The sequence below is a fragment of the Staurois parvus genome, unplaced genomic scaffold (genome assembly GCF_062004578.1).
Source record: "Staurois parvus isolate SC_StPar_1 unplaced genomic scaffold, SC_StPar_1.0 ptg000246l, whole genome shotgun sequence".
NCBI lineage: Eukaryota > Metazoa > Chordata > Amphibia > Anura > Ranidae > Staurois > Staurois parvus.
The window spans coordinates 3,134,453-3,146,483 of record NW_028318042.1 but is presented as its reverse complement, the minus strand read 5'-3'; the positions used below and the strand labels follow the sequence as shown (position 1 = coordinate 3,146,483).

General features: G+C 42.6%; 1 protein-coding gene across 2 annotated transcripts in view; it reads right to left on the bottom strand.

Annotated features, from left to right (window-relative positions):
- Positions 1-6,359: 6,359 nt before the first annotated feature.
- Positions 6,360-12,031, bottom strand: part of PTPRN (protein tyrosine phosphatase receptor type N) — a 179,680-nt gene continuing 174,008 nt past the window's right edge. For both annotated transcript variants that reach the window (XM_089680614.1, XM_089680615.1), the window contains 2 exons: positions 11,087-11,160; positions 6,360-8,462 (listed from right to left, as the gene is read on the bottom strand). In XM_089680614.1, coding sequence (XP_089536740.1) covers positions 8,391-8,462; positions 11,087-11,160 — 146 coding nt within the window. In that variant the 3' untranslated portion in view covers positions 6,360-8,390. The remainder of the gene's footprint in view (positions 8,463-11,086; positions 11,161-12,031) is intronic.

Here is a 12,031-nt window from a genome sequence, read left to right as displayed (position 1 = left end):
AGGTCACATGGTACAAGGCTATTCACAACAGCCTTGTACCATGTGACAAGCTGTGACCAATCACAGCTCACTCAGTACTTCCCAATGACTGCAAGAATGCAGCCAGAGAGGAGAAATGATTGCTTTTACATCCTATATGGGTGTAAAAGCAATCTGTGTAAAAAAAAAAAAAAAATCATCACCCCCCCACAAGTAGAACAGTGTCACCATGGTGACACTGTACTGCTAGGGTGACCGTATATAAAAATAATAAAATAAAAAAATAAAATAAAAATGTAAAAAAAAATGTTTACAAATTATAATTTTTGGTTATAAACTAATTTGGATTTTTTTTTTACTAAAAAGATAATGGAATCAATTTTGGCCAAGATTTATGATGAAATATTATTTATTTGCAAAATTTTATAAAAATAACACTTTTTTTCAAAATTTTTGGACTTTTTCATTTACATAGCAAAAAAAATAAAAATCCCAGCGGTGAATAAATACCACCAAAATAAAGCTTTTATCTGTCTCAAAAAAATGGTAAAAAATTAATTTGGGTACAGTGTTGCATGACTGCGCAATTGTCATTCAAAGTGTGATAGCGCTGAAAGGTGAAAATTGCCCTGGTCAGGAAGGTGGTAAAAGTGTCCGGTCTGGAAGTGGTTAAAAAAACGTGCCCGTGTATTAAGCAAGCCATTGAAATTAATGAGGTCTGTGCGGGAAATGTGCAGAAAAATGGCACACTCGGATGTACCTTATGATGTGAAAAAACAAACTTTTAGACATTGTCACCAGAACAAGTGTCCACGTTGAAATATTTCCACTCACCTTCTATTCAGTTCTAAAATATGTCTAAAAACGTGAAGCCACTTCTAAGACCTTGGCAATCCCCAACACCAGCTTACAGGTGCTCACTCCTCCGGGGTCCGTTCCTCACACAACCAGTTCGCCAACACTATGATTGAGGCTCAATGTGGGTTGAACAATAAAGCTAATTAAACACTTTGAAAATGGCGTGTGGCTCCAGAACAATACTTCACTGACCATTCTAAAGGTTTGGTTTTCCTATCAGTTACTGTCTTGGTAACAAATGGTCAGCAGGGCAAATAACATTAAATCCAACTAGTGGGACTACAAACAGCAATACAAAAATGATTGGGGTCTAATTCTTCACAACTCCAAAACAAAACAAGAACATTTTGGCTCTGCATACACCTTAAAAAGTGAATATGCTGCCAAACCTTTTTTCTATCTATTGACGGACTCAACGAAGAGGAGTACTCCTTCCATTCCTTCAAGTCAGCTTCTAGTTCTTGGACCTTCAAGTCTTCATCCCCTGGGCTCAGGAGGTTCTAATTGTCCCTAGGAAAACAAAAACTTCTGGAGAAGCCTGCTTTCCCATGATGGTCTGCCCCCACCAGTTCCATCAGAGGTGTGGGGATGCCTGATGGTTTTTGCCGAGATTTGGGAAGCTTGCGTAGCCGACACATGGGTGTGGGAGGTAGCATCCAAAAGAGCTTCACTTCTGTCCTCCACCTTGATTTTTTTTTGTTTTGTGTCTTCCCATATCTCACAAATGTCAGATGGACCTTCTTCAGCCAGTCAGTGATTGTTGAGCCCCAGGGAGTTATCTTTCCTATTCTTTCAGTAAATAATTTCAAGGCTTTTATTTAAACCTGTTTACAGTTTCAAAACCCAAGCCTTCCTGTACCCCACATAAAATAGTGATTTTGAGCCCCTGTGGGCTTTTACCCTCACTGGTATTTCCAAAAGCTGGTGCACACTCCATAATATTAAGCTCAGTTGTTTAAAGAATGCCAGGATAGGCAAAACAAATCCCATTAGTACACCCCCTACACAATACACTAGACCAGGGGTGTCCAAACTATGGCCCTCCCAGCTGTTGAAGTACTACAAGTCCCACCATGCCTCTGCCTCTAGGTGTCTTGCCTGTGGATGTCAGAGTCTTGCAAGGCCTCTTGGGACTTGCAGTTCCTCAACACCTGGAGGGCCATAGTTTGGACACCCTTGCACTAGACAGTTAATACCATCTTAAAAATCCTTACTATTGAGAAAAGTCTAATTGAATTTTCATCACCCCATCTCTGTAATTCAAAAGATAACAGCATCTGCTCTGCCAAAGAGGAGGTGTAGTTTCCAACTTACATCATATCTTCTCTCTCTCTGCAGTAAAAGGAAACTACAGTTCCCATCAACCAGGGAGGGAGTGAATAAAGTTCAGGAAGGAAGTAATTTTAATATGAAGGCGCAAAATCAAGGGGGGGGGGGGGGCATGATCTAAAACTAGCTGGAGGAAAGTTTAAAAATAATTTTAGAAAATAATTTTTTTACCCAAAAATGAACTGTTGCTTGGAGCCAACTCCATTGGAGGTAGTGAGTCAGTCAACAGTAAGTGAATTTAAACATTGGAATACACATACACTCACTGACCACTTTATTAGGTACACCTTGCTAGTACCGGGTTGGACCCCCTTTTGTCTTCAGGACTGCCTTAATTTTTCATGGTTTAGATTCAACAAGGTGTTGGAAACATTCTTCAGAGAAAGAGCATCACCCAGTTTATGCAGATTTGTCGGCTGCACATCCATGCTAATCTCTCGTTCCACCACATCCCAAAGGTGCTCTATTGGATTGAGATCTTGTGACTATGGAGGCCATTGGAGAGCTCATTGTCATGTCCAAGAAACCAGTTGGAGATGATTTGATCATTGTGACATGGTGCATTATCCTGCTGGAAGGAGCCATCAGAAGATGGGGACACTGGAGTCATAAAGGGATGGAAGTGGTCAACAACAATACTCCAAGGTGAGAAGAGAGTCTCTACCAGGTTCTGCACATATGTCATTCCCACTTGCAGGTGGGGGGGTCACTCCGTCTGCTGAGGGGTCTTGAGCAAAGAGCCAAGCACCACACGTATAACAACAATACTCCGGTAGGCTGTGGCGTTTAAATGATGCTCCATTGGTACTAAGGGGACCAAAGTGTGCCAAAAAAAATATCCCCCACATCATGACACCATCACCACCAGCCTGAACCATTGATACAAGGCAGGATGGATCCATACCTTCATGTTGTTTATGCCCAATTCTGACCCAACTATCTGAATGTTGCAGCTAAAATCGAGACTCGTCAGACCAGGCAACGTTTTTCTAATCTTCTATTGTCCAATTTTGGTGAGCCTGTGTGAATTGTAGCCTCCATTTCCTGCTCTTAGCTGACAGGAGTAACACCCGGTGTGGTCTTTGGCTGCTGTAGCCCATCTGCTTCAACGTGTTGTGCATTCAGAGATGGTATTCTGCATTCCTTGATTGTAACGAGTGGTAATTTGAGTTACTGTTGCTTTTCTATCACCTCGAACAGTCTGCCCATTCTCCTCTGACATCAACAAGGCATTTTCGTCCACACAACTGCCACTCACTGGATATTTTCTATTTTTTGGACCATTCTCTGTAAACCCTAGAGATGGCTGTGTGTGAAAATCCCAGTAGATCAGCAGTTTTTTAAATACTCAGACCAGCCCGTCTGGCACCAACAACCATCCCCTTTCCTCCCCATTGTTGGCTGATTTGCAGTCTGTGTTACCAAGTAATTTAACAGGTGTACCTAATAAAGTACCTAGTAATACTCAAAAAGCATAATTTGTATCTATACCCAAAACGTTTTATTTACAGTGGGGATCGAAAGTTTGGGCACCCCGCTAAAAATTTGTATTAATGTGCATAAAGAAGCCAAGGAAAGATGGAACAATCTCCAAAAGGCATCAAATTACAGATTAGACATTCTTATAATATGTCAACAAAAGTTAATTTTATTTCCATCATTTAAACTGTCAAAATAACAGAAAACAAAAAAATGGCGTCTGCAAAAGTTTGGGCACCCTGCAGAATTTATAGCATGCACTGCCCCCTTTGCAAAGCTGAGACCTGCCAGTGTCATGGATTGTTCTCAATCATCGTCTGGGAAGACCAGGTGATGTCAATCTCAAAGGTTTTAAATGCCCAGACTCATCTGACCTTGCCCCAACAATCAGCACCATGGGTTCTTCTAAGCAGTTGTCTAGAAAACTGAAACTGAAAATAGTTGACGCTCACAAAGCTGGAGAAGGCTATAAGAAGATAGCAAAGCGTTTTCAGATGTCAATATCCTCTGTTTGGAATGTAATTAAAAAATGTCAGTCATCAGGAACAGTGGAAGTTAAAGCAAGATCTGGAAGACCAAGAAAAATATCAGACAGAACAGCTCCCAGGATTGTGAGAAAAACAATTCAAAACCCACGTTTGACTGCACGATCCCTCCAGAAAGATCTGGGAGACACTGGAGTTGTGGTACACTATTCCACTATAAAGAGATACTTGTACAAATATGGTCTTCATGGAAGAGTCATCAGAAGAAAACCTCTTCTACGTCCTCACAAAAATCATCGTTTGAACTTTGCAAATGAACATATAGACAAGCCTGATGCATTTTGGAAACAAGTTCTGTGGACCAATGAGGTTAAAATTGAACTTTTTGGCCGGAATGAGCAAAGGTATGTTTGGAGAAGAAGGGGCACAGAATTTAATGAAAAGAACCTCTGTCCAACTGTTAAGCATGGGGTTGGATCAATCATGCTTTGGGGTTGTGACCTGATATTTTCATACATTTGCTTTGATATGTAAAGCTTTATTAGTCCAGATTTTTTGTTGACTTGTAAACTCCAGCAAATATTTGAAGTCTTTAGGACCTGTCCTCTCAGTCACTATTATAACTGCATTATGAAGCAAGCAGATCCCAATAGCTAGTCTCAGTCCCTTGAATTCATCATTTTTTTCAAAGGCAAATAGAAAGACTGACCGTTCTATTCTGTCTGAATCAAAACACAGTGGTAGAGAGGACACAGCAGGGTCTACAGTGGGCATATCTGAAACAATTTGAATATCTGTAGGCCCGAGGGTCAACAACATAACTAATCAAAGGATCAGCAGTTTTGAAGGATGTGGCACAGGGAACATCTCATGAGTAGAAGGAAAAATGGATTCAATAAAATGTCAGCAAATTTTGGATGGTAACTTGATGCCATCTGTGAAAAAGCTGAAGTTAAAGAGAGGATGGCTTCTACAAATGGATAATGATCCTAAACACACCTCGAAATCCACGGGGGATTACATCAAGAGGCGTAAACTGAAGGTTTTGCCATGGCCTTCACAATCTCCTGACCTCAACATAATTGAAAATCTATGAATAGACCTTAAAAGAGCAGTGCATGACAGACAGCCCAGAAATCTCAAAGAACTGGAAGACTTTTGTAAGGAAGAATGGGCAAAGATACCTCAAACAAGAATTGAAAGACTCTTGGCTGGCTACAAAAAGCGTTTACAAGCTGTGATACTTGCCAAAGGGGGCAGTACAAGATATTAACTCTGCAGGGTGCCCAAACTTTTGCAGATGCCATTTTTTTGTTTTCTGTTATTTTGAAAGTGTAAATGATGGAAATAAAATCTAACTTTTGTTGACATATTATAAGAATGTCTAATCTGTAATTTGATGCCTTTTGGAAATTTTTCCATCTTTCCTTGGCTTCTTTATGCACATTAATACAAATTTTTAGCTGGGGTGCCCAAACTTTCGATCCCCACTGTATTTATTGTTTGGATAGTATGGGGAAAGGCTGGGACTCCTGCCAGGTTTTACTGGTACCTGGAGCACCATTAGAGAGACTCCCCTTCTCCATTCTAAATAAAAAAAAAACAAAAAACCCACATATACAGTATAGACCCCCCTTCCCCCCCAAAAAAAAACTGGGCAAGCTTGCAGGGCCAATTTGTCTTTTTCCGCTGTGGCTCATCTATGCTTCCATTCTTGGTTATTTCTGTAAATGGGCTTGTGTGCCTGATAAGTGACTCTATATAGGGATGCAACATTAATGCCAACAGATGTTTCAGCCTTCAATAAGTGAGATGGAGGCCTCTTTCACACGGTGTGGACTCCGCTTTGTTCAACGGGAGATCTGTCCGCTGATTCCTCGCTGAGCAGAGCAGAGCGGGTGGATGACAGGTCCCTGTCCGCTCTGCACACGGCCCACACCAGCTGTCCGTTTACACCTGACTGCCTTACGATCCGCCTACACAGAGGGGAAAAGATCCCCTTCTGTTTTTTTTTCTTTCAGTTGACCGGGTTGGAGGTAGGTGGGTGTAAACAGGCACAAGTCCATTTACACCCACCAGTCCATAGGAATACATGGACCATCTGATCAGGTCGACCTGAAAAACTGCTTGGTGGACCTGATCAGATCGCCCATGTGAAAGGGGCCGAAGAGCAGGGCTGCTGCGTTGAGACGTTCAGCCAAATACAACAAAAAAAGATGGCACCACACATTTTCTTTGCAGTTACACAAACCCAACACAAATACTTTATTCACATCAAGATACAAAATTAAAGTCTATTATATTTCTCTAGAAATGATTTTCATTTTGTTTTTGGTGGTGGTGAATGTCTATACAATGCGGTATGAAAAGGAAAAGAGGTGTAAGGCTGGGGAGTGGATGGGCTACCTCGCCTCAGATATGTCTTCCCCCATATCTGTCCCCAGCAGAAAATGCAGCATATTTAGAAACGGAGAAAATACGACAGGACAGAATGACTTAGAGAACGGTGAGGTTGGGCATTCGGCATCGTCAGTGCGTACCAAGTGCCCTTATCCAATAACAGCTCGGTATCCTTACCTTACAAAAGGCTCTGGAATTACCCTTGAATCTACAAGACTTCTCCTCTTGCAAAGCAAGGTAGTTCTGCTATGTCAACCCTTGGCTTGTGAATTCTGAGATATCCTACAACTGGTCTGCATGTCAGAGGGGGTTCTGTGTAGTGAAAGTGCCCACCTAAAGACCTGATATTTTCATACATTTGCTTTGATATGTAAAGCTTTATTAGTCCAGATTTTTTGTTGACTTGTAAACTCCAGCAAATATTTGAAGTCTTTAGGACCTGTCCTCTCAGTCACTATTATAACTGCATTATGAAGCAAGCAGATCCCAATAGCTAGTCTCAGTCCCTTGAATTCATCATTTTTTTCAAAGGCAAATAGAAAGACTGACCGTTCTATTCTGTCTGAATCAAAACACAGTGGTAGAGAGGACACAGCAGGGTCTACAGTGGGCATATCTGAAACAATTTGAATATCTGTAGGCCCGAGGGTCAACAACATAACTAATCAAAGGATCAGCAGTTTTGAAGGATGTTTGCAAGTTTTAGATTCTAATACCTGGGGCCTTGGAACAATTATAAATCTATTTTCTCATTTTGCAGTTTTTTAAATCTTTTGAGAGGTGTTCAGCTTTATTACATGGGATTATAGTTAGTGGCCTCATCCAAAATGCAGTTAGGGAGACTTCTATATCCACCATACAGTCCAGTGGAAGACATCAGTGCAGCCATTTTCTCCAGCTCTTACAGTGTCCACTGCATACATTTCATGGACTCAAAGGCCCACTGAATTTTGAAATTTTCCTAAATATATATATATTTTTTAAATATACATTTACTATTTAAGTAAGCCTGACCTAACACAGTGATGATGTGCAGACTCTTGGTTTTGGTCTTCCAGTTGATCCCTGTGTCCCCGAGAAGCCCCATTGGATCCTAGGCCCAATCTGTACATATGGCACTGACTTCTGCCCAAGTCAAAATTAAGCCCCTCCTCTTTCCGGTGCTAAACCCTAACCCCTGCCATTCAACTGTCAAGTGCTAGAACTTCCATAAGCAGTAGAAGCATTTGACAGCTGAATGACAGGAAATGAATTGGTGCCTGGAGGAGGTAGGGTTTAATCTCAAATTGGACAGTAGTGTGCAGTCTAGGCCTTCACAAGGACACAGATTAATCTGGACACTTACATGGGTAATGGTAGACATCTTAAAGGTGTCCATATCTTGGTACCATTGTTACTTTCGGAGTAGACTAATTTAACCTAAAGTGCTATTAAGAAAGCAATAACATATTAACATTATAAAAAATATAGTCTGTTGTGCCATATTACTGTATATATTGGAAGTAGTTCCAGGGAATTTGCTGAATCTGTTATTCTGGGATTTCACCCTGGGGACCTTAGGAGACTTGGAGCCTCTCTGCTATTGGAGAACGATGAATAGACATGACTGGATGACAATGAGGTACTAGCAGCTTAGGGGTGAAGCATGGGGGACGAGGTAGCAAATTTTGGGATAAGAAAAGTCAGGCAGTAGAAGGGTAGATGCTTGGAAAGGCAAATAGGTATTAGGGATGTAGAAGGGCAGCCATAAATCTCTGGCATGAAGAGTAGAGAGCACATAAATGGATATTTGAGGTGGAGCTGCCATCTTCGTAAGGCAGGCGCAATGTCACAACACCGAGTGGGGCAGCTGGGTCAATCTCACTGTGGCAGAGCCTTCAAGATTGCATTTACTTCCTCCGCCACCGCTGTGAGGGCAAATTCAAACTGATCCTGCAGAAATGGAAAAGAACACCAATGTGTCACCACAGAACCAGCAAAACTGTTCATCAATGGAGTTCATTTTAAATGTTTGGTCTACCCGAAAAACTCAGCAATGGGGATGAGGCTGGGCTGGATGGTTAGATAACAGGACATGTAAGACGATTGCCATTGGAACTGGCCAGCTTATAAGTGGTGTAGAGTAGACGGTTAGCAGAAGAAACTGGCCAACTGATTAAGGATGTTACACAGTTGACGTGGTTGACGTCAGAGTGTCTGCCTGCTTTCTTCTTTTGCATGTTCAAGAAACAATCTTTAAAAAACATTTTATGGACTGATTGTGATCATTTATTTGCCCACCATCTACCAATGGCTCATATCTCAGGATCTCTACTATGAAGGCCTTTTCACCAGGTCTACCTACCTGCTAATGGTAGTGCCTGTGATTGATGATGGTCTGGTATAATCAGTGATTAAATGAACACAAAAACTTCTATCCATAACCAAAATATCCGCTTTGGGTAAACTGTCCCATTAAAATGGTAAATTAAGCCAGATAGGTGTACATAGAAATGTGCCTCTCACAAGCTCTGCAATGTTCTCAGTGTCTAGCTTTCTATATCAATATTTCCCATGTCTGTGATGTTTTAAAGCCCTTAGACCAGGGGTGTCCAACCCGCAGCCTGCAAGCCACATGAACCCCAAGAGGGCTATGCATGTGGCCCACCGCAAAATTGTAAACTTACGGCTATGAATGTGTCCAGGGCATGTCTGGAGGGATGCCAAGGATGTTGTATTTGGCATAGCACCTACAGTGGTAGTAAGAACAGACAAGCAGGGCCCAGGCACGTCTGGAGGGCCCTGCTTGTCTGTCCACAGCTTGCCACAGCCAGTCAGTCAATGAGGAGAGGCAGGTGGCGGGGCCAAGCCACAGCTCCGTGTGTGAAAGGGCAGCAGGTGCCCCCATAGTAAGCTTCTTGCTATGGGGGCACCCAACAGAAAGGAGGAGCCAGGAGAACCTGTGGGGGACCCAAGAAGAGGAGGAACCGGGCTGCTCTGTACAAAACTACTGCACACAGCAGGTAAGTATAGACATGTTTAATATTTTACAAAAAAAAAATTAAACATGTCTATACGTTCGCAATAGCACCAGCAGCACATTCAGGGACTCCGGCTAGCTAGCGCCAGCCAAGTGCCGCATGAATGGATCCAGGGGGCTGCTGGGGTGGGCCACCCCCCCAGATTTCAGTTGTGCCCCCCCCTTCCCCACAAACCCCCCTCTACACCTGAAACTGTCTCTGACTGACTCAGCCTGAACACACAGCACATTGTTGAAATCTGATCATCTGCCCAACATTTCTGCTCATCAGCTATCTTTATTGTTAGTGGTTTGTTAAGTGTGACCCAAGACAATTCCTCTTCTTCCAATATGGTCCAGGAAAGTCAAAAGGTTGGACACCCCTGCTTTAGACTGTTGAGCATGCAGCTCTTCAATGGGAACCCCAAACCCTGCAAAACTGTATTAGGAAAATTCTAGCCAGGCTTGGAGTTCCACCCTCTGGCACCAACCCCTCTTGTCCACCACACGTCTCTGTTGGCCATTGAAGCTGCCTATCAGTTTTGGTGGCTAAAAAAAGGGATCGGAGGATAAGAGTGGACAAGCAAGGAGACATAAAAGCTGTAGTTTGAATTAAGCGGTTGTAAAGGCTCAAGGTTTTTACCTTCATACATTCTATGCATAAAGGTAAAAAACCTTCTGTATGCAGCAGTGCCCCCAGTCCCCTCAATACTTACCTGCGCCCCATCAAGATCTAGATTATTTTAAGGCTAGCTAGGTTTAGGCTGGAATTCTACTTAAGCTGTGATTAGGCACTCACAAATTGTGTACAAGTTTCATTATCTCTTTAGTTTTTATTTAGGTGCAATCAAATGTATTGATTGGTACCAGCTGACTTTACAGCAAATATATGTCTATGTTGTATCAAGTGAGTGTTGAGAGCCTCAGCTTTCACGGGTCTCTGCCTCCTCATTGGCTGAGACAGAAAACGGGAGCCATTGGCTCCCACTTTTGTCAATCACAGCTAGTCAGTCAATGAGGAGAGACAGGTGGCGGGGCCAAGCCACAGCTCCGTGTGTGAATGGGCAGCAGGTGCCCCCATAGTAAGCTGCTTGCTATGGGGGCACCCAACATAAAGGAACCAGGAGAACCTGTGGGGGACCCAAGAAGAGGCGGAACCGGGCTGCTCTGTACAAAACTACAGCACACAGCAGGTAAGTATAGACATGTTTAATATTTTACAAAAAAAATTAACCTTTAGTATTGTATTAAAAAAAGAGATCCCCTGGTTATGGCAGACACTTCTGTCTGCCTGCTACACAAGAAAGGGCCAATTTTATTTACCTAAAAATGTCACAGGTTTGCTTTAAAGTAGCCCTGTCTGCTGACTATAACCATAGTTCTCCCTTTCACTCCCTCGGTACATTTTGAAAGAATGAAAGGGACAATCTGATTGGTTGATATAAGAAGTTCCAGTTTGAGACACCTTGTAACATAAAATGATCAGCAGCAGCTCCTTGGCAATGGGAGAATGCTACAGACATAGTGTACATCCTAAGAGAGTAGGATTGCTCTATACCTTTGTCCGCACCATCCCAGGGCGCTGGTCCCGGACATGCTCCAGTGAGGCCGCAATATCGATCTCCTTCACACCTGCACACAGGATCATACAGAACATGTTACATACAGTTGTGACCAAAATTATTCAACCCCCACTGAAATTGAGTGTTTTGGCCAGTTTGACATTGCTTTTGATCATTCAGTCATCTTGCTTACATTTACATTAAAGAGGCACTTGTAGGTCAGACAAATATAACATAACAGTTATAATGAAATAACCACAAATGTCTTTTCTGTGCTCACAGCATTATCAGTTTTATTCAACCCCCAAGTGACATTCAATCTTAGTACTTAGTACAGCATCCTTTTACAGTTATAACAGCTTTTAAACGTGAAGCATAGCTTGACACAAGTGTCTTGCAGCGATCTACGGGTATCTTCGCCCATTCTTCATGGGCAAAGGCCTCCAGTTCAGTCACATTCTTAGGCTTGCGCACTGCAACTGCTTTCTTTAAGTCCCACCAGAGGTTCTCAATCGGATTTAAGTCTGGTGACTGCGATGGCCACTCCAAAATGTTCCAGCCTTTCCTCTGCAACCATGCTCTAGTGGACTTGGAGGTATGCTTGGGATCATTGTCCTGTTGAAAGGTCCAACGTCTCCCAAGCCTCAGGTGTGTGACGGACTGCATCACGTTTCCATCCAATATCTCCTGGTACTGAAGAGAATTCATGGTACCTTGCACACGCTGAAGCTTCCCTGTACCTGCAGAAGCAAAACAGCCCCAAAGCATGATTGACCCTCCACCATGCTTCACAGTAGGCAAGGTGTTCTTTTCATCATAGGCCTTGTTCTTCCTCCTCCAAACATAGCGTTGATCCATGGGCCCAAACAGTTCTAATTTTGTTTCATCAGTCCACAGAACACTATCCCACAACTTTTGTGGTTTGTCCACATGGCTTTTGG